The sequence below is a fragment of the Sarcophilus harrisii genome, chromosome 4 (assembly GCF_902635505.1).
Source record: "Sarcophilus harrisii chromosome 4, mSarHar1.11, whole genome shotgun sequence".
Lineage (NCBI taxonomy): Eukaryota > Metazoa > Chordata > Mammalia > Dasyuromorphia > Dasyuridae > Sarcophilus > Sarcophilus harrisii.
This window is the reverse complement of record NC_045429.1, coordinates 288,956,368-288,978,794: the sequence shown is the minus strand read 5'-3', so window position 1 is coordinate 288,978,794 and position 22,427 is coordinate 288,956,368. Positions and strand designations below refer to the sequence as shown.

The 22,427-nt window shown below is 41.2% G+C and overlaps 2 protein-coding genes across 3 annotated transcripts in view; one reads left to right on the top strand and one right to left on the bottom strand.

Moving 5' to 3' along the window:
* PELP1 (proline, glutamate and leucine rich protein 1) overlaps positions 1-9,869 on the bottom strand; it is a 32,840-nt gene extending 22,971 nt beyond the window's left edge. The window contains exons 1-5 of the mRNA XM_031965392.1: positions 9,588-9,869; positions 6,434-6,498; positions 5,847-5,952; positions 2,810-2,959; positions 2,563-2,634 (exon numbers count right to left, since the gene is read on the bottom strand). Of these exons, the coding sequence (XP_031821252.1) occupies positions 2,563-2,634; positions 2,810-2,959; positions 5,847-5,952; positions 6,434-6,498; positions 9,588-9,827 (633 nt within the window). The 5' untranslated portion in view covers positions 9,828-9,869. The remainder of the gene's footprint in view (positions 1-2,562; positions 2,635-2,809; positions 2,960-5,846; positions 5,953-6,433; positions 6,499-9,587) is intronic.
* A 1,902-nt stretch (positions 9,870-11,771) lies between these two features.
* ARRB2 (arrestin beta 2) lies at positions 11,772-21,192 on the top strand. 2 transcript variants are annotated; one of them, XM_003770706.4, is made up of 15 exons: positions 11,772-11,912; positions 15,057-15,087; positions 15,680-15,740; positions 15,915-15,959; positions 16,203-16,399; positions 17,077-17,136; positions 17,513-17,580; positions 17,962-18,097; positions 18,475-18,559; positions 18,955-19,027; positions 19,414-19,551; positions 20,172-20,255; positions 20,345-20,424; positions 20,556-20,610; positions 20,948-21,192. In XM_003770706.4, the coding sequence occupies exons 1-15, from the start codon at positions 11,890-11,892 to the stop codon at positions 21,039-21,041; spliced, it is 1,230 nt and encodes a 409-aa protein (XP_003770754.1). In that variant the 5' UTR covers positions 11,772-11,889; the 3' UTR covers positions 21,042-21,192. The 2 variants fall into 2 exon arrangements, with proteins under 2 accessions (XP_003770754.1, XP_023359917.1); XM_023504149.2 differs by lacking the exon at positions 15,680-15,740 and having other exon boundaries at positions 11,774-11,912.
* Positions 21,193-22,427: the final 1,235 nt, after the last annotated feature.

The following is a 22,427-nucleotide window of genomic DNA, read 5'->3' as shown; positions in this document are numbered from 1 at the left end:
TTACTTCCCTTTTGTATTCTGTATATCTAGCAACTATCCTTGCTATTCCTTTCACAAGACACTTGATAAATTTTCACTGGATCTACTTTCTGCTTGGAATGTTTCCTCTTTTCATTTGTCTCCTGGCTTTCTTGCAGTCCCAGCTAAAACTCTACATTCTGCAAGAAGTCTCTTTTGAAGGCACTAGTAAGTTGGCCCTATTTGTTGTCCTCAAATATTCCATTTCTTGTTTCTCTTTTTTGGTTGTTGTCTCATAGGTATGAGGCAAACATTCCTTCCTTACTGGAGTCCTACCTTTCAAATATTGCTACTGCCTTCCATTTTTCTAATTGCCTTATATTTTCTACATTTGTATATGTTGTTTCCCTCCAATATCATTAAACTCCTTAAAGTCAGGAAACAGGAACTGTTTCATTTTTGTTTTTATATTCCCAGGCTCTGATAAAGTATTTAGCACCTAATTAGTGCTTAATAAATTCTGTTAATGTATTGATCCCTATGGAAATGATTGTAGATCTAGATATCTAACCCTAATCTCTCTCCTGGGCTGCAAGCTCTCACAATCATTTGTCTATTGGATAGAATGGATCTCCCAACTGGATGTCCCACAGGCATCTACCTCAATCTTAACATGTCCAAAACAGATTTCAGCGTCTTTCCCTCAAACCTGCCACTCTATCCTAATTTCTTATCTATTATGAGCTGAAAGCAAACCATCATTTAATTTTAATTTTAATTTTTTTTTTTTTTTTTTTTTGCTGAGGCAATTGGAGCTAGGTGACTTGCCCAGGATCACACAGCCAGGAAGTGTTAAGTGTCTTAGGTCAAATTTGAACTCAGGTCCTCCTGACTTCAGGGCTGGTGCTCTATCCATTATACCAACTAGTTGCCCTACCACCATCTTTTTAATCACTCACGGTTCTAATATCAACATTATTTTTAACTTAATTTATCTAAGTCAAAGTCAAAGTCAAAACCATTCTGGAGAACAATTTGGAATTATGCCCAAATAACAATCAATAGTATATATCCTTTATTCAGGCTAAACCACTTTAGACCTAGTAGGTCTATATTCCAAAGAGATCATAAAAAAGGGGAAAAGAACTACACATACAAAAATATTTACAGCAGCTTTTTTTATGGCAACAAAGAACTCAAAATTGAAAGAATGCCTATCAATTGGAAAATGGCTGAACAAGTTGCAGCATATGAATGTAATGGAATATTATTACACTATAAAAAATGATGAGCAGGTAGATTTCAGAAAAAACAAGGACTTGCATGAACTGAATGAAAAATACTGTACACTGTACTGCTGACCATTGTCAATTTAGCCTTCTTAAGCCATATAATGATCCAAGACAATTCCCAAAGATAGAAAATGTTGGAAAATGTTATCCACATTCAGAGAAAGAATGATAAAGAGTCTGAATATAGATCAAAGTATATTATTTTCACTTTTTTTGCTTTGGGGGCATTGGGGGAGCGTTTTTTCCTTTTGTTCTGTTTCTTCTTTCACTACATGACTAACAAAAGAAATAACCTATATCAGATTGCCATCTTGGAGAGGAGAAAGGAGGAAGAAAAATTTTTAAAGTCCAAATCTTTCAAAAATTGAATGTTGAAAATTGTATTTACATATAATTGGGAAGAAATCTAATAAAAATTAAAAAATCGATGCCTGGTCAAGTCTACCTCCAAAACATCTCTACCATCTACCCTGACTAACTGGTCACTCTACTTTCAGTCTCTGCACTCTCCAATCCATCTTCCACAATGATGGCAAAGTAAATAATCTTCCTAAAACACATTACACATCGGTCCCTTTCCTCAAGAACATCAAGTAACTCTCTATTGTCTCTACGATAAAATACAAATTACTTATTTTGGCATTTAAAACCCTTTGTCATCTGGCTCTAGCCTATCTTTCCAAACATTCATACTGCTCCCCCTCAAGTGTCCTAGATTCCATTTCTGCTATTTATAAAGCTTTGTATCTATTAAGTATTTAAATGATTTTTTGGTTCATTCATTCTGAATCAAAAAATCTTTATTCTGACTCCTTGTTTCTGTATAAACTGTCCTCTATTCCTAGAATATACTTTTTTCTCAGAATTCTTGAAAATTATACCTGTCAGTACATTCCCCATCTTTAAATAATAATTTCGTTACATGTTGCATCTCTTTACTTCCTTCAGCAAGGAGAATGTAAGCTAGATAAAAGCAGGGATTGTTCTTTGTTTTGTCATTGTATCCTTAGAGCTTATCATAGTATCTTGGCTAATGAATGTGGGATTGGCATAAAGAATTAATAAGAGCCACTGGCTGGTTTTACAGAAGTGGATAATTGTAGCTACTGGTAGCAAAGACTACTTAAAAGATCAACTGAAAGAGGCTGGGTTCTAGTCAAGAGAACAGAAATCTATAGGAGGATGTTGAAATTCTCACGTACAACTACTTCAGGAAATCCATGGATTATTTATGAAATGTAGAGCATGAGAGAGTAGAATTGAAGAATAAGCATAACTGACTGGGGCGGTAGCAAAGTGGCCAGTCACTTACTCTGAGGGAGCCACAGGCTCGGGGGAAGTAAGTCATGCAGGCCTTCATTCCCTCCAATGCTGACAGCTCACACTATGAGGAAATATAAAGAAAAGTGAGCAAGAGCCTCTCCCATATTCTAGTGCTTTCAAATTGCTACCTGAACCCAGAAGCCCTTTGAGCCTTCATCCCCATTCCCTGCTCCATTCCCTCCTCCCCCATTTCACCTTTCCCTGTGAGGCCATGCCCCAAGGTCCTATTATCTTACCTCAGGCTTAAGGCCCAGTAAAGATGTTAATAGGCCAGGCAAGTGGTTTGTAGAAATGTCTCTGGAGAGCTCAGGAAGCTGGGCTGAGTATCGGAGCAGATCTCTCAGAATGGCCACAGCCAACTCCATGGTAGGGGCTGGATCTTGTGACTGAAAAGGAAGAGGTGGGAAAGAAAGATAAGGCCAAAAAAATACTCATGCTTTTATCCTAAAAGGAAAGGATGACACAAGAGGTATTAGGAAGAACACCAGAGTTGATCAGAGGAAGCAAGAGAGTACAGTATGAAGAGCTCCAGGTTTAGAGGTGGTTAGTCAGTCAACTATCATTTCATGCGACAACTATCATTTACTATGTGCCAAGTGATCAATACATACATGTAAGAGATAATCAGGACAGTCAGTCTCTGACTTCAAAGGGCTTACATTCTTTTTTTTTTTTTTTTTTTTTAAATTTAATAGCCTTTTATTTACAGGATATATACATGGGTAACTTTACAGCATTAACAATTGCCAAACCTCTTGTTCCAATTTTTCACCTCTTACCCCCCCCACCCCCTCCCCTAAATGGCAGGATGACCAGTAGATGTTAAATATATTAAAATATAAATTAGATACACACTAAGTATACATGACCAAAACGTTATTTTGCTGTACAAAAAGAATCAGACTCTGAAATATTGTACAATTAGCTTGTGAAGGAAATCAAAAATGCAGGTGTGCATAAATATAGGGATTGGGAATTCAATGTAATGGTTTTTAGTCATCTCCCAGAGTTCTTTTCTGGGTATAGCTAGTTCAGTTCATTACTGCTCCATTAGAAATGATTTGTTGATCTCGTTGCTGAGGATGGCCAGGTCCATCAGAACTGGTCATCATCTAGTATTGTTGTTGAAGTATATAATGATCTCCTGGTCCTGCTCATTTCACTCAGCATCAGTTCGTGTAAGTCTCTCCAGGCCTTTCTGAAATCATCCTGTTGGTCATTTCTTACAGAACAGTAATATTCCATAATTTTCATATACCACAATTTATTCAGCCATTCTCCAACTGATGGACATCCATTCAGTTTCCAGTTTCTAGCCACTACAAAAAGGGCTGCCACAAACATTTGTGCACATACAGGTCCCTTTCCCTTCTTTATAATCTCTTTGGGAAATAATCCCAGTAGTAACACTGCTGGATCAAAGGGTATGCACAGTTTGATAACTTTTTGAGCATAGTTCCAAACTACTCTCCAAAATGGTTGGATTTGTTCACAACTCCACCAACAATGAATCAATGTCCCAGTTTTCCCACATCCCCTCCAACAATCATCATTATTTTTTCCTGTCATCTTAGCCAATCTGACAGGTGTGTAGTGGTATCTTAGAGTTGTCTTAATTTGCATTTCTCTGATTAATAATGACTTGGAGCATCTTTTCATATGACTAGAAATAGTTTCAATTTCTTCATCTGAGAATTGTCTGTTCATATCCTTTGACCATTTTTCAATTGGAGAATGGCTTGATTTTTTATAAATTAGAGTTAATTCTCTATATATTTTGGAAATGAGGCCTTTATCAGAACCTTTGACTGTAAAAATATTTTCCCAGTTTATTGCTTCAAAGGGCTTACATTCTAATGAAAAAAGATAACCCATTTAAAAAAATAAAATAAAAGGAGGGAGGGGGGTAGAGAGAGATAAAGTTATACATGGCATAACAGAAGAAAATTAAGTTTTCATATCTTTTCCCAGTCTTGGCAGGGCACTTTCTAGCTGCATCTGGGTTGGAAAAGCTGTAGGCTGTCTAGTTTCCTCTTCCCAAACCTTATCTCAATTTTTCTAGCACACTATTCCCTTCTTCTTTTTTGTTGTTGTTGAGGCAATTGGGGCTAAGTGACTTGCTCAGGTCACGCAGCTAGGAAGTATTAAGTGTCTGAGGCCAGATTTGAACTCAGGTCCTCCCGACTTCAAGGCTCATGTTCTATCCACTGCACCACCTAGCTGCCCCTCACTATTCCCTTCTAAAAATGATCAGGAGTATTTCCCAAATTGAAATATGAATCTTTATATCTTTATAAGCATAATATAAAGTGCTTTTGATGTTGTTCAGTCATGTATGACTTTTTGTGACCCCATTTGGTTGTGTTTTTTGGGGAGGGAAAGGGAGAGAAGATACTAGAATGATTTGTCATTTCTTTCTCCAGTTTATTTTATAGAAGAGGAAACTGCACAGTAAATATTTGTAGCTAAATCTGAACTCAGAAAGATGAATCTTCACTATTCCTGATTCTAGGCCCTATTTACTTTGCCATCTAGACATCCATTTTATTCTCAGAACAATCCTGGAGATGTATACTATTATCATCCCCCTGAAGCTGAGATTGACTCATCTAAGATCACATAGTTTACAAATTCCCATGGCAGAATTTGAACTCCAGCCTTCCTAACTCCATGTTAGTATTGCTTCTTCCCCCCACCCCCCATTCTCTACTGCCTATATAGGAATCAGCTTGAACAGGGCTATTCCCCTTATCTCTAAATTGGCTAGCTCATACATTTCCTATAATCTAGAAAGGAAAGAAAAGCTTAGATTTCAAGGTGGGAGAAGAAAACTCAACCCTTTTCTGAATCAGGCTTCTACCAACCTATTGGAAAGGATTAAAAAATCAACAAAGATAAGATTGTTAATAAAGGAAACAAGCCAAGGTGGAGACATCTGTAGAAAACTTAAAACAGAATGTATTTTAAAGGTTTTAGTTTAATATAGAAGGTAATAATGTCAAAGAAGTTAGTTAAGTGCCATGATTAAGAATGATAGCAAAAAGCTGAAAACAACATTTTTGTCCCTTTCTTTCACTTTCTTTCAATAATGGATTGGGTTTTATTCTTTTATCAGATTTTCTTCCCATAAGGACTTTCTTTCAATAATGGATTAGGTTTTATTCTTTTATCAGATTTTCTTCCCATAAGGAATCCAACATAACCAGAAAATGGAGGGGGTGGGGGGGAGAGAAGATGAGAGTTAGTTAGGAAGAGGAAGGAGGACATGCTTACCTGAAGGACATGCTGAATACTACGGAGCCAGGAAACACTGTGCTGCTGGAACGTCTCAGTGGGACTCTCCGCCACCAGCAGGGAAAGCAAACACAATCCCTCAAACCTGGCAAGGGGATGAGGAGGGGCAATGTCTGAGAGGATGCACTAGATTTAACAAATTTTTCCTTCTTTTTACCTATCTCTTGGGACTTAAGTTGTATCTTAGTCCTGACTCCTAAAGGCTGTGGGAATGGGATAGGGAGAAACTAAAAAAGAGTTCCAGCATGAGAATCAAAAAGAGTTCCAGCAAGAGAAACTAGTTTTAGTAAAAGAAGGCCTGAATATTAATGTACAACTGGAAATGGGTAAGAAGACAATATAATTACATATAAAACTTAACTTCCAGTCAAGGAAAGTTGTAAAAATCAGGAAAGATGCTTCCAGAAGAAGCCACCACATCCAAGATATGGAAACAGGAAGATGGACAAGGTGATCCACAGGAAGAACTAGCTGATTCCTTCTTGAGTCCCAAGGAAAACTGGAAATATGGGAATAGTTGAGTTGCTGGACTTGAGGTGAAGAATAAAACTTAGTAAAGGACTCACCGAGTTTTGATGGAGCCAAGTCGGGAATTGCTGAGACCCACAAGTGCTCCCACAGCTGAGAGGTTCTATGGAGGGGAAAGAAGAGAGGAATCAAGATTACACAGGGGAAAGAGAGAGAATCTACACAGTATTATCATCTGAAAAGTCCCAACTATTCCAAAACTCTGATCTACAAACCCAACTCTCCCAGAAGCCCTCATCCCAAGACTTCTATCTACTTCTGTCAATAGGCATTGGCCTCGTGCTTCCAACGGACAAAACTTTTTCATGACTCATTCAATTTAATATGTATTTATGGAGTATCTTCGGTGCTCAGTATCATGGGTTATATAAGAGAAGCATTACACAGTCTTGGTTTTCAAGAAGCTTGTCATATTGTTTGGGAGTATAGGAGGGGCTTTCGAGATAATTATATGAAAACCAATTTTTAAAAAAAGACAATACACACATATACCTATACTAAAAAAGTACATCCAAAGTCTACAAATGAGGTGAAGGAAAAAGGATAAGTGAGGAAATAGAAGGGTATGTGTAGATTAAGTGGAGTGGGATAATGTGTAGATTAATGGGAAAGGAATAAAGAGGGAGGGGAAAAATAAAGAGGATATAGGAAGGAATAGCAAGGCAAGTTAGCAAGTAGAAAAGTTAGCAAGGATAGGAAACAAGAGAATATATATACATATTATGTGTATATATTTGTGTGTATATCTATATACATACATGTAAAACATATGGCTATATATCCATATTTAACTGTAACCTGCTGAGGAAGAGGGGAAGAAAGAGGGAAAAGAATAAGTAAAAAGTGCAAAGATGAATACAAAAGAAAATCTACAAGGAAGCAAAGAAAACATGGGTAGTTCTAAATGCGTGTTTATTATATATGCTTTTTTGAAATGGAAATTTACTGTTATATATTTTGAAACTTCTCATATGTTCTACTGTAAAAATGACTTTTTTTTCCTATTTTCTAAGTTTTTTTTTTTTTTTTTCTGAGGCAATTGGGGCTAAGTAACTTGCCAGAGTCACACAGCTAAGAAGTCTTAAGTGTCTGAGACCAGATTTGAACTCAGGTCCTCCTGACTTTAGGGTTGGCACTCTATCCACTGCACCACCTAGTTGTTCCCTCTATCTAAGTTTTATTTTATTTTATTATTATAGCTTTTTATGTACAAAATATATGCATGGGTAATTTTTCAACATTGACCCTTGCAAAACCTTCTGCTCCAAATTTTCCCCTCTTTCCCCCCACCCCTTCCCCTAGATGGCAAATAGTCCAATACATATTAAATGTTAAAGTATATATTAAATCCATCTACCTAAGTTCTAAAATAAAGGAAAAAGATTTTTTTTTTTAAAAAAGATGAGAGAACATGACTAAGAATCCTCAAAAAAATTGATACAGGAATCTCTGGGAGATCAGAGGTCGGGTTAATGAAGGAGTCTAATTTTCATGGTATGCAATGTGGAAAAAAGGGGAAGTATTCCAGGTGTGGGGAAACAAAAGAAGCAAACATAGGAATAAATTTGGTGAGTCTGGGCCACTGAAAGATGGGCTGGTGACTCAAAAAAATGGAAACAGAGTGAAAGACATTCAAAGAGGGGCCAAACAGTAAATGGTTCCAGATGACAGGCAAAGGAAATTGTGCTATAAACATAGTATAAATAGGGAATCACCATAGGTTCCTGACCAGGAGAAATGAAGGAAATGGTGGGAAAATGGTGTCTAGTTATAGTATAGTAGAAGATTCAAAGTGGATAGGACATAAGAAAGATAAATGAGCTAATCAATCAATCAGTAAACAATTAAAATACTGAAATAGACAGTAAAACAAGGCAAAAATCTCTGCCTTGGAGAGGAACACAAAATCTTATGGCAGGAAATAAATCAAGAAGAACATCAATAATAATAGAACTCTGTATAGGAAGTGACAAATGAATGGTAAAACATGCCATAAGACTTGGAAGGAGGAAAAGATCACTAATAGTTGCTGCAGTCAAGGATAAGATATGGCGAGCCACATAAATAGAATTTGAAGAGAGAGGTGAGAAAAAGAGCAAATCCAGACCAGGGGAACGATCAAGAGCAAAAGGTCAAAGATTTGTATGAGCTTGACATAGTGGAGTAACAGTGACTAAACCCAAATAGCTTAAAAGATGACCCAGAGAAATCTAAGACTGAGAAGGGAAATTGGGGCCAGAATGGGAAAAGTAATTCATTAAGGATCATTTGCGCTTAAGGAAATGGAGAATATTAAATGAAACAATGAATGCAATATTTTTAAAAAAGCAGATGGATTTCATACCTTAGAGAAATTAGTGTAATTATGTTTCATTCAGTCATAAGGTAACATGGGCTTAAAATATCCATGACAGTGGGGATAGAAAGAAAAAATTCAAGAGCTAATAGCTCATAACTTGTACTGTGCCTCTAGTTTCTCTCCTCTTGATTCACCCAGATTCATGTTCTTTAATACAAGACTTGGTAGTAAATGGAAGATGGAAAACAGAAGAGAAAAGAATCATATTTCTAAAATAATCAAGAGTCAAAGATGCTTCTAAAACATAGAGCTTGGATGATCCCAGTGTACAGTGTATCAGGGAAATAGGGATTTTTAGAGGGAAGCAAGGGGTCACAAATTATCTAGTCCAAGCCATAAAGTTTATGAAAAGAAAACAAAGTTAAGACACGAAAAGTGGCTAAAGACTAAGGGGAAATGGCAGAACTGTGCCCTGGGCTGTACCGTGTTGCTTAAAAAGAGACAAAGTTCCTTGTGTCTGAGGTGAGTTTTAAAGTATTGGAATGGAAGTCTGGGAAGGAAGGATCCCTCAAGAGAATAGTCTGAGGCTCAGCAGAGAGGAAAAACGATTACAACTAGCCTTCCTCCCAGCCTCGTTGGGACTCTGCTACAGGGTTCATCTTCCAATTCCTCACGAGGAACCTATACATTCGGGGACTCTCTCTACCTCTCTCTTTTACCTGTGCCTCCTCCCTCCAAATTCCGCCCCCCAGGTACCTCTCACAAGCTCACCTAGGGTCAGGCTTCACCTTGAGCTACCTCAACCCAGTCCCATTTTCAAAGGCTCACCTGGGAGGGTCCCTCTTCCCACACTTCCCCCCAACCAGGACCCGCCCACCGGCGCTCGACTTCACCTGAGCCCCGCCCATCATCCCGTGCAGCCTCAGCAGACGCACGAGCCCCGGCACCAGCGGGGCAGTGGGAGGCGAGGGAGGCGCGGCAGGCCCAGCCCGAGGCTGCAAAAACCCGGATACGCTCTCCAGCAACAGCATGCGGAGACGCGACCCAGGACCCGCGGCTGGGAAACCGCCTGCCCCGCCCGGACCCCCAGCCCCAGAACCTGTGGGGCTCCCGCTCAGCACGGCTGCCGCCATCTTCGCCTGCACTCTTGGCCGCTGCGCACTGTGATGATGTCAACACGATGCGACCGTGCGGCGGGGAGGAAGGGTTGTGAGGGGCTGGGGCATGCGTATTGAAGATCCGAGGGGGTCTGGTGCCACAGAGAAAGGAAGAGGCTGCGCGTGCGCGTAGCCTGGTGTGGGACTGAGCGAGGAGGAGGAGGAGGAGGAGGAGGAGGAGGAGGGAACGCGTGATTTAATTAACATTGATTAGTATTTTTTAGGAAGGGACGCCGGGGGAAACCATTTGTACGTGTAGTGGGGGGAGGGGTAGAAAGCCCCTCGGGATAGAATAAATTTTGAGTGGATCCATTTCTTGCCCCAAACACCACCAACATTCTAGCCCTCTAAGCATGCTGGGATCAGGGTGCAGCCAAGACTTAGCTGGAGAAACCCTGGAATGAGTTAGGGTCCAAATCATCCTTCCTAAAGGAAATGCTTCCTGTACACGATCCTTATACATCTTTTGTATCTAACACTGCCTATCTTGTTTTCTAATACCCCGTTCCAGGATCTCTACTCCAGACTTCTCTGAAATATTCCTAAACTTATTTACAATTCAGATTGTACTTTGACCTCTGTGGACTGACGTACAACCATGCAAATTCATGATTCTCTTGAGTTCTCAGTCTAAGAGTAAATAAGGTCTTAAGGGGAGTATAGAGATAGTAAACAAATGAATTTCGTATATAGGAAGCGTTTCCTAAAGGCATCATAGAACTGCAAGCCCATCTTAGAGGTGATAGCTTCCATTTATAGCACTAAGATTTGTAAAGTGCTTTGCATATGATCTTTTTTTTTTTTTTAACAGTCCTTCAGGTAAATACTATAGTCATTTCCATTTCCATGTTTCAAGAACACAAGTTTAAGAGAGTTTTGAGATTTGTCCATGGTCACAGTGCTAGAGCCTGGTTTGGAGTCCAGGTCTTCCCTCCGACCCAAAATGGCAGCATTGTTCCCACTGTACCATCCTATAAAGAGATGTAGTGTGGAGATCACATATAAGTAGGTGCTAAATTGTATGGATGTTAATTGGTAAATGGGTTCAGGAAAAAAAAAACCCACAAAACTACAGCCATTTTGTGTGATTCGAATCCATACAGTGAAAGATTTACAAAGCACTTTCTTCTTATTGGGAATATAATAGAAATGAGCTTTATTTTATAGATGAGGACATAGAGCGCTTGAGGGATTCCCTTAACGCAGAGATATAAACGAATTGCAAACCAAAGCCTCGATTCCACATTCACGGGTCTTTCCCCTAACTACAGGCTGACTTTCCACTAGTTTGTTAAATAAATTTTCTATGATTCAATTAATGAATGAAAATGAGGGTGGGATGGATGAATATGGTAGAGGAAGGTGGGAAGAAGTAGATGAGAATGGAGGAGTAGAGAGTGCAGAGACATTATATGGTAAGGGATCGTGAGGACCGCGCTAAAAGAGCTACTCCTCGGGGGAGATACTCGTTTTCAGTGGCTCAAATGCATGAGGATTCAATGTACAAAATGTGTACATTCTCCAGCCCCTGGTTCAGCGATCATTCACATCCAAGGAACGAAAGAGAGGTAGAGGAGGGAAAAAATCTCTATCCCGCCACTGGGCTTGTGAGCCTAAACACGAAGAGTCAATATACAGGCTAATCTAGCGAGGCGGGGATAGAGAAGGGGGCGAAGGTTCTCTTTCCAACCGGGAACTAAATTGCTGTCTGGAAATGCGGAGAGTTTGGGAGAGAGGAGGGGCCAAGTAGCAGAGAGCTCTCTGGAGCTGTTGCTGAGGAAGCACCAATTAGCAGTTGGCTGGGAGGTGGGTTGCGCTTCGCCGTCCAGTCGCCTTGGAGAATTGGAGATTCGGCCCAAAAGAGGGAGGGGTAGAGTCCCCACCTCTATCCCCGCTGACGCGTCGGACCCGGGTTAACTGGGATGGATAGGGGAGAGAGGTGGTGAGGAGCTTGCGCAGTGGTGGCGGGGAGGAGCTGGGCCAAGCAGCGGGCGAGGGAAGCTGTGAGCTATTAGCCGGGAGCATTGCTACGCGCATCATGGGGGAGAAAGCAGGGACTAGGTAAGTGGGATGGGGTCTGCAAAAGGGATGCATTGCTTATAACCAGGTTTTGTAGCACCGGTGCCTACGTACTCTCTGGACAGACAGCATGGGAAGGAGAGCCGGGATCAGACGTCTGCGGAATGAAAATGGAAGTGGGGGCAGGGGGCTGGAAGGAGCGGGCTTGTGGGTCCATGGGGATATGAAGTGAATGGTAGCAGCGTGCATGACATACTAAAACGAATGAGAATTCGGGGCCTGGAGTCTGCATTCCTCAGGGAGGAAAAGGGGCGGGGGGGTGGGGGTGGGTGGGGCCTGAGCTGTCTTGTGGTGGAGATGCTGGGACTCACAGAGGAGCAGCAGGTGGCCTATTACCCCCAGGAACAGTGCTTGGAGAGGGAAGCCTAAACCCATTGGGGAGAAACAGCCCCCCTCCCTCCATCTCATACCAAACAAACAGGAAGTGGTCTGTACGGTAGTCCCCCGCCCTGGAAGAGTGCCCTCTACCTGCCTCCTAGTCTGTGATACCCATATTTTGTCTTCAATCCCCAAGGATTTCAAGAGGCAACAGCTTTTGGAGAAGAGTACATACATATGAGGGACTAAGAGTTGATGCTGCTGACAACCCACCCTAACATGCTTCTGTCTCCTATTCTAGCACTATTTGTCTTTAGCATACCCTCAGCTCACTTAATTTTAAGTCAAGGCCCCTTGTACTCTCCATACTCTCCAACTTCTGTTTTTTGGACTCCAGTAAGCTACTTCCTACTGTGACCCAATACCCACTCAAAGACCTAAGGCTGGTTTCTGGTAGGAAGTGGGGAAAGAGACAAAAAACAAAAACACAAAACCCTGGAAAGGCTGAGAGTATGTTCTGACAGCCTAACTTGTCTTATCGCTTGCAAATTTCAGTGAAACCTTTCTTAGTAGAAAGTGGAAAGCTAGGTTTCTTACTCCAAAGGTGAATGTTTGGGTTAAAGGGAAAAACAGTTCACAAGAGCAATCTGTGAGATACGGATGGATTAGAATCCCAAAGGAAAAAAAGGAAGTGGTTGATTTGAGACTGTGCCCTTTTTTTGGGGGGAGTGGAGTAAGTAGGGGATTGCTGACATGGCACTGTTTATCACACACCACTACCCCTTCTTTGAGCCACAGGAAATGGAGAGAATAGCAGGAAATGGGGGGGGGGGGAAGCACCTGCTCCTATTGGCCCTCCCCTCTGGGCAACTCCCTTGAGCTCCCTCAGTCATCTTCACTTTCCACACACATGAACTCCTCTCTAGGTTGGGACAATTAGCCACATTCAACAGCTCCAATGAATAAATAAATGTTTATTAAGCTCCTGTATGTTATCATAAAGCACTGTGCTCAGTGCTTATGGATACAAAATCACAAATGAAGAATAAATAGTGCCTTCTCTTAAGGATGGATCAAAATTCTCTCTTGGGCAAGGGCTTTTGTGCCAGTAACCAATATCCAAGTACATATCATTCTAGGACCTTTAAGATGACAGATCCGTAGAATTTAAAGCTGTAATACTTGAGATATAATCTGATTCCCCCTTGTACAGAAAAGGAAACAAACATAGTAACTTACTCAATATCTATATATCCATATATATTAAGTAATAATCTTAGGATTTAAAGAAAAGACCTTTACCACTAAATAAAATGTCTTTTTTTTTTTTTTTTCCCAAATACACCATGCCTACTTCTCTCCCTTGGTTTAATTTGGAATGGGGAGCCAGGGAAGAGGGCAGACAAGCAAACAAAAAAATAACTATCCCTTGAGTCTTTGGGGAAATATCAGAACAGATCTTTCATGACAACTTTTCGTTTTGGTGTCTAGCATTTGTTCTATTCTGTTCAACTCTTTGTAACCTCATTTGGAATTTTCTTAGCAAAGATACTGGAGTTTGCCATTCCCTTTTTCAGCTCATTTTTGCAGATGAGAAAACTGAAGCAAATGGGGTTAAGTGACTACTTACAGGTAGTAAATGTGAGGCCGGATTTGTATTTAGATCTTCCTGATTCCAGGCCTGGTGCTCTATTGTTGATTAGCATATTGAAATGTAATTCTACTTTTCTTGAGAGGCTAATGTGGGATAATGAGAAAAGGGTTGTACCTCATTGGCTCTCATAGTTTTTAGCTAATATTGACTATGGAAATTTTACCCTCTGGAAGTCAAGAAAGGAAATGGGGAATTGGAGTTTGGAGGAGCTTATAGGAAATATCATTCAGTATTGGCCATTTTAGGTTTATTCAAGAGGCATTTATGTGAAACATGAGTGCTAGAAAATTGTTAGTGGAATAGGATCATACCTAGGTAATTAGTTCACAAATTGAAACACAGTTGGGCAATATAATGGATTTGGAGTCAAAAAGACTAAATTTGGATTGTATTTTCAAAACTGACTACACATATGACTGTAGGCAAAATTACAATCCCCTCAGCTTCATTTTCCTGGTCTTTAACCTGGGAATACTACCTCCCATAGTACCTACCTTATAGGGTTGTTGTCACAGCAATCTGATTTCAGCAGATGCCATAGTGTAATATATCAGGAGGATGTCTGCTTTCCCTTAGGCAGACGATGAGGATGAGGAAAATGACTGGGCAATAGATTGAAATTTTACAGCCCCTTCTTGGTACCCTTGAGGGTGAGTCAACCTCTGAAAAGAAGAAAGCAAATGTGATTTGGGAGTGTTAGATCTAGATAGTGATTTTTGAAACCAACAAATATGCCCTTGGAGTCTTACCTCTCCTATGAGGGTTGATAAAGACCATATGAGGTTAGGATTGGGGAGGGGAAGGTGTCAGGGGCCTTATCCCATTGTTCTGACAATTATCTATAACTGTCATATTAGAGGAATAAATCTCTCTCCCCTCCCAATTCCTTCACATTCAGGAAAGGATTCATGGGGAAACAACAAAACTAGAAGGGGACACAGTGAGTCTGGATGGTTGCCAAAGTAATGACCTTCCAAATCTCATTAACTTCTGGTTCAAGATTGGGGCCCCCTTGGGGATCTGGATTTCTTGGGAAGGTGAAGAGGACAGTGAATTGAGGGAAGGGTTTGGAATAAGGGAAAGCATCCCAGAGTAGGGTGAGGGAGTCCTTTAGTTCTCTGAACATGATCATGTTCTTCCCTTTGTTTTGACAGGGTCTTCAAGAAGTCAAGTCCTAACTGCAAGGTGAGGCCCTTATGGTTCAAAGTTTCCTGCTCTTTCCCAATCTCCTTTCAATAGGCTCATTTTCCTATAAAGATTCCCAAACCCCTCCCCCAGCTGCTCATTTCCTGTCACCTCTAGGAGCTGACTTCCCCTCCCTTCTTGCCACCATAACAACATGCATGTTTGTATATATTCCAGGGAAACTGAGGGTAGATGTTAGGAGAGGCAGGTGTTTAGTCTCTGGGATCAAGAAGAGGAAGGGAGAATCCTAGATGTCTGGGCTATAAAATATTTACCCTCATCCAGGATCCCTAGTTAGGAGAGAAGCAGGCCAGGAGCCATTCTGATTGGCCTCCTTGGAGAGTAGTAGATCCTTAAAGTCTTCTTTCCCAGGAAGAGTCTTGTTTGGAGTCAAGGCTACTAGGCAGCTATAGGAGAACAAGGAGGGAATTTGGGGATTTCTATAAGAAATAGGGGTGTGAGGAAGATTGGAGATGGGAGGTGAATTCCTTTTTGGTACCCAGGTCAAGAAAGAGGATACTCTGAGCTTGAGGGCTTCCATTCTGACTTGATCTTGATACCTTACCTCTTATTCCCTTTGCTTCTCTGCCAGCTAACAGTGTACTTAGGCAAGAGGGACTTTGTGGATCACCTGGATCGAGTGGATCCTGTGGGTGAGTGGAAAGGCAAAAGCTATCACTGGCCCTGGACATAGAGAAAGAGAAAACTCTTAGGGGGAGGACTTGTGTCAGTATGTTATGTTACCTTCTGACATCCATAAGTGCCAAGGTAAGGTACAAATTTTGACCAGGCAAGATCTAAGGTTACACTGTAGATCTCCTTTACAGATGGAGTGGTGCTGGTGGATCCAGACTATCTGAAGGACCGAAAAGGTGAGGAACATCAAGGATTGGGGGGTTCTAACTAGATGCCAGAGGGAGTAAAAGTAAAGGGGACTCCTTAGTAGAATTAATAATGGAACAGAGTGACAAGGGTATGGGGTTTTTCAGGTATTTAACAAAAAAGAAATGAATATCAAATGTCAGAAGGTATTACAAAGAAAATTGAAAATGAGCTCTTTAGGAGGGAGGATTTCTTCATGACATCTTTTTCTCTTTCTCCCCAAACACTCAAAGTATATGTGACCTTGACTTGTGCCTTCCGATATGGTCGTGAGGACCTGGATGTTTTGGGCTTGTCGTTCCGAAAGGACCTGTTTGCTGCCACATATCAAGCTTTTCCCCCCATCCCTGACCCACCCCAAACCACCACTCGCCTTCAAGAACGACTGCTGAGGAAGCTGGGCCAGCATGCTCACCCTTTCTCCTTCACAGTGAGGATTTTTTTTTTTAACCTCTATCACTTCAACACCTTCTTCCCTGTCAGAATCAGTCTGATTTCCCCTCTATGGCAAGTTTCTTAGGATTCTCTCCTCTGGGCGACATGGGACCTGTCAGTGTGTGTTTGGGAAGCTTAGGATACCTCATTATTAGCAAACTTGGGATATAGACATAACAGAAATAACTAAGGCTATCTAGGGATAAAAGAACTGACACACAAATATTGTCTGAGTCAGTACTTTGCCTGCCAGCTTTCAGGAAATCCGTAGATGGCTTTCCTCCCTAAGTAGGGAGTATTACTCTGTTTAAAAAGGCAGTTTGAACAGTGCATGGAGAACTGGCCTTGGAGTTAAGACCTGGATTCAAAATCTGCCTTTGAGGCAAAGTCTCTCTTTGTGCCTCAGGCAACTCTAGAGTATAACATGAAAAGCAGATAGTGGTCTTCATCAACAGAGTTGGTTTCCTTCCCAGGAATTCTCTACATTCATTAAGTGAAAAATCCAGTCCATATTTTCCCATCTAGATGGGGTTCTCCCAGCTCTTCCTTTATCATATTTTCTGTGTGTTTTTTCAAAGAAAGGATTATGGTCTCATACTTGGGGAAGGATTTTTTTTTCTTGGGGGAGGGGAGGGTCAGAGGAAACTTGCCACCTTCTTCCCACTCTCCCAGATTCCACAGAACCTGCCCTGTTCTGTTACACTGCAACCTGGACCTGAGGATACAGGGAAGGTAAGGGGAACTAGGGTGGGGACAGAGGGAGGGAGGTGAACAGGGTAAAAGGACACTGACCTAGAACTGAAAGGTAGTGTTGGGAAATGAACCATAAAAGGAAGTAGATGATGTTTTTAAGTAGTATAGACTGAGAAAGAAGATAATTATACTTGTTGATGTTAGATTTAAGAGGCAGGGGTTGGGGGAGTTTGAGGATGAGAAAGCAGACTAAATTGTGATTGAAGAATCTGATAGGAAAGATATGGATGGAGGAATGGGAAGATGCTGAGAGGTAACATTCCTTAACATAGGATTAGGAGGCAGATTGGGGAAGGGCCAGTGGTTGAGGTACTATGCAGAAAACTAACTCTAGTTTCTGCCTCTTCCCATTCAGGCCTGTGGAGTAGACTTTGAGATTCGAGCCTTCTGTGCCAAAACATTGGAAGAAAAAATCCACAAGAGGTGAGGAAATTAATACCATCTACCCTTTGTCATTTCCCAATCTATATTATAGTTCTTTTTGAAATGCAGGTAAGGATGGAAAAATTTCAGATCTGTTGAATGCCTTCCTTTTGCTAACTATTTCCAATTTATCTTATATAAGGCTTGTTTGCAAGTAGGCACTTGTTTGCTTGTGGTCTCTCCTCTAGACTTTAAGCTCCTTGAGAGAAGGGATGGTAATTTACTTTTCTTTATATCCCCCAAACTTTTAGCACAGTGTCTAGCACATTGTAAGTGTTTAATAAATGTTTGTTGACTGACTTACCGGTCAGGTTAGAGAGATGGTATCTAGGAAGGCCTACTAACAGTACCACCTATCCCACCCCTGATTTCCTGGCCCAGGAATTCTGTGCGGCTGGTGATTAGGAAGGTGCAGTTTGCTCCAGAGACGCCAGGTCCCCAGCCCACTGCTGAAACCGCTCGACACTTCCTCATGTCTGACCGATCCCTCCATCTTGAGGCCTCACTGGACAAAGAGGTGAGGAGGAGAGGGGAGATCCCTAATCATAACAAAGGAACTTTTGGGAGCTGGGGGATAAATGACAGGATGGAAAAGAAGACAATATTTGTAAAGCATTTAGCACAATGCCTGGCATGTAGTAGGCAGTACATAGATACTGCCTATTCTTATTTCAACTGGATAAGGCCTGCCACAAATGGAATTGGATTGATGGCGGAACAAAGTATGATGGACATAGACTAAGAAAATATGGAGACAGTCTTTTTCTATTCCTTTGAAGAAGGAAATTGCCCATTTCAGATAAAATAACAGATTCACCTAGTGCAGAACAGTGATTTGTAGAGTTTGACAGTTTTGACAAACTAATGGGTTCTTCTCCCCTTCCCATCTCCTAGCTATATTACCATGGGGAACCACTTAGCGTTAATGTCCATGTCACCAACAACTCCACCAAGACTGTCAAGAAGATCAAAGTTTCTGGTATGAAGTGAAGAATAAGGGCTATGGAATAGAAATTGTGGAAGACTGGAATGGAAGGGCAGTGAGGAAGACCCTGACTGGGACAAACTAGGAAGTACTGAGGCTATAAGAGGATTCATGTGTCATGATAGAGGTGGACCAGAATGTGGGAGAACCTTTGATAAAGGGGAAACTGGGCTATAATAAGGGTGATGGCTCAAAGAAACAAAGAATTTGGGAGACATGGATTAAGGATAAATCTGGATTGAAACGAGAGGGAGGATTGTGGGAGTGGGAGATTCTAAGCTGTCTCCCTTTTTGGGGTGGGGGTACTATGACCCAACTTCTTTTCCTGTCTCTCATTCCCATTTTTTGCCTGGTGCTTTCTGCTGGTGATTTACCTTTTCTCCACCAAGTGAGACAATATGCTGATATCTGCCTCTTCAGCACTGCCCAATATAAATGTCCAGTGGCTCTGATAGAACAAGAGTAAGTAATAGTGCCCTCTCTAGTGGCCTGATTCTTGGGGTTAAACGCTGATGGCAAGGTGATGGCAAGGACCAAAAAAGAATTCTCCAGACTGGGTGGATAAAGACTAATTTATACCTAGAAAGGGACTAGGAACAATATAGTCTTGAGTCATCCATACAGTCTCTGCTTTGAATATTTTCAATGATAAAGGACTCCCAAGGTAACTAATTTCTAGAAAGTTTTTTCAGATATCTTCTTCCCTTGTAACTACTATTCATTAAAGAGTGGTACCAGTATTAAATAAATTTTAGTAGCAGTTTGGAGTTCTAAGAGCTAGAGTTAAGTTGTGCTCTTCCTTCCAGCCCCAACATCCCTTACTAAATAACCACTTCTTCTCTTTTCAGTGACCAGGTTTCTCCCAGTTCCACATTCTGCAAGGTGTATAATATAACTCCACTGCTCAGCGAAAATAGAGAGAAACGAGGACTTGCCTTGGATGGGAAGCTCAAACATGAAGATACTAATCTGGCCTCCAGTACTATGCAAGTGGGCAGGAGGAATCCTGTTTGTCATGCCTCATATGTTCTTAGCTAGTTCCTATCTACTCTTTTTCTCCTCCTCTTTTTTCTTGCCTTCAGTCCACTTGGGAACAGAGTTGAGGCCACATTTCTTATTAGCCTCTTGGTAACAAGTTGCTGCAGTTCAGTGAAAAGGTTTTTAGAGTGAGAATTTGATACCTGGGTTCTAATCCAAGGTTTGTAATTTGGGAATGTCATTTCATGAGTCAGTTTATGGTTGTAAAGGACCTTAGAAATTTCAGCCCCTGAGAAGTGAAGCCATTTATTTGCCCAGGGTTATAGATAAGTCACACAACCAGAACTGATGCCCATTTCCTGTTGATTCCCTATTTTCTTGGCCTTGGTGCTCTATCACACGAAATGGTTGAACTAAATGGAAGATGCTTTCAGCTCCAAGTATTACATGTGCTTAACTCAAGACTCCAAGTCCACTGAAGCTCTCCTCATAGTCTGCATTAGGCACCCTTGAGGCCTATAGGAGAGTTAGAGGTCTGAGGTGGGGATGGGGAAGGGCTAGTTCATCAGGTTGGCATTTATCTGTGCTCTAGTTCTTACCCCTAGACTGAACATCTTCTCCCTTGCAGAGTAAAGGAAGGCGCGAACAAGGAGGTACTAGGCATCCTTGTGTCCTATAGGGTCAAAGTGAAGCTGGTTGTGTCTCGGGGAGGGTGAGTATTGGTCTTCTGTTTGTTTGTTTGTTTGTTTTTCATTGTCTCTGGCTTCCTGTCTTTTTCCCTCATAGTGTTTTTCTCTCTAGGGACGTTTCAGTGGAGCTTCCTTTTGTTCTAATGCATCCCAAGCCTCATGACCACTCTACTCATTCCAAACCTCAATCAGGTGAGTCTTGCACCTGCTCAAGTCATTTCCAAGGATCTTTTACAGGCATAGAATAGGAAAGAGCTATAAAGAGCAGTTTATTCTTCTCTAGGCTCATCAACTAACTGTTCACCCCCTTCTTTTCCTTTTAGCTGCCCCTGAGATAAATGATCCAGTGGACACCAATCTCATCGAATTTGAGACCAAGTAAGGAAGACCTCTGCCTTTACCCCTCCTCCCCCTACCTTCATGGAAAAGGAAGAGGACTCCTTTTTGCTTTAAATCTACTTTCCTCTAACCTGCTACAGCATCAATTCCCTGCCTTCTCTATTAATGGGTGGGGGTAACGGGAGAAGAAGAGTCGGAGGGATGAGGCCTCAACAATACCTGGCTTAGTGAAGAGGCTGCCCAGCAGCTCAACCCTGTCACTGCTAAATCTCCGTGTCATCTGTGGCACCAGTACTTTTGCTTCTCTCTTTTGGTTGGGGTGGTGGGGAAATCTGGAGCCTCTCTATCTCATTCCCTCCCTCACTTCCTTTCCCAGCTATGGCACAGATGATGACATTGTGTTTGAGGACTTCGCCAGGCTTCGGCTCAAAGGGATGAAGGATGAAGATTATGATAACCAATCCTGCTAGGGAGGGAGAGTAGAAGAAGAGAAAAGAAATGCTGGGGGAAATAAGGGCAAGATCATGCTCCCCATTCTAATTGGGGTTCCATATGTCCCCCTAGGCATAAAAGCATTGTACACAATTTTTGATTGAAGCTGGGCATTAATTTTAAGCTGCAGTGGCTCCCTATAACAGCAGGCTGTGTTTGTTACCTATATTGGGGGTTATTTTTTGGGGGGAGATGAGGAATAATTGGGAAGAGAGAGAACCCTCACCTTCCACACATATATCTGTCACTGCCTCTATAGAACCTCTTCTGGATGGGGGGAAAGTGGTCTCTTGGGAGGTGGGAGAGTTGCTATGGATCTAAGCAAAAGGGAGAATAATTTTTTTAAAGCCAAAAGTATATGTGTTTTCTCTGACTTGGGGATTAGTAAAAAATTATGGGGGAGAGGTTGCACCATTTGTTTTGTTCCTCAGAAAATCATATGATCAGAAATTTGAAATAAGGAGAGATGAAGAAAAGAGGTACAGACAGTTGAAACTCCAAGGGTCATATAGGCATATAGCAGACTCAATTCTCCTGAATCTGAGAGCAGTCCAACATAGACAGTGTGTTCATCACTTAGAAAGGCTTGAGCATTCAGCTCACCAATTTCAGAAATTCAATTTTATCGCTTCACTCTGAAGGACACATTTTTATATAGCTAGAATTTATTTATTCTTTCCACCTCTAATGTTCTTATAGATTCTCTATCCAGCCTATATTGGAGTATCCCTGTTCTTTGTGTGTGCTGACAAAACAAAGTGACAAATTACAAAATGTAATTTTACTTTTTCTAACTTAAGTGCAGTGCAGAAAATTACTCTTACCATTAACTTACTGGTGAGTAAAAAGACAATGTATGTCCAGTATCAGACTTGTGATATTCAATGGTGTTTTTAAAATGGGAAATGTATAACTAAAGTTATCTTAGCCAAAAAAGCCACACACATCCTGAGAATCTACAGCTTTTTATAATGATGTCTTAAATACCTCAACTGAATTTTTGCCAAATTTATTTTTTCACTTTGTTTTCAAATTTTATCCTGGTTTTAGTCCTAGAGCCCTGAGTTCACTATGATGAAGCCCACTATTTTGGGAGGTGAAACCAGGCTATCCAAGACTTTCTCCAATCTATGTTGGGGAGGTATAGATCAGAGGATGTTAGTTTGAAGGGACCAATCCCTCTCATTTCCAAGTCGAAGATGTGTGTTAGAGCTTAAGTCTGACTTACTTAAATGTCACAGGTAGTGAGTGACTGGGCAAGATTTCAGTCTGGGCCTTAATAATTAATAATGACCAATATTTATATGTGCAATGGTTGTGCAATGGAATCAGACAGAAGCCAGGAAGGTGAATCTGTAGATCCC

Excerpts from the sequence above, each read along its gene's own strand:
- ARRB2 (XM_003770706.4), top strand. The coding sequence starts at position 11,890 with ATGGGGGAGAAAGCAGGGACTAG. Across the intron at positions 15,088-15,679 it reads AGTCAAGTCCTAACTGCAAG|CTAACAGTGTACTTAGGCAA; the intron begins GTGAGGCCCTTA and ends CTTCTCTGCCAG. Across the intron at positions 17,581-17,961 it reads GAAGAAAAAATCCACAAGAG|GAATTCTGTGCGGCTGGTGA; the intron begins GTGAGGAAATTA and ends TTCCTGGCCCAG.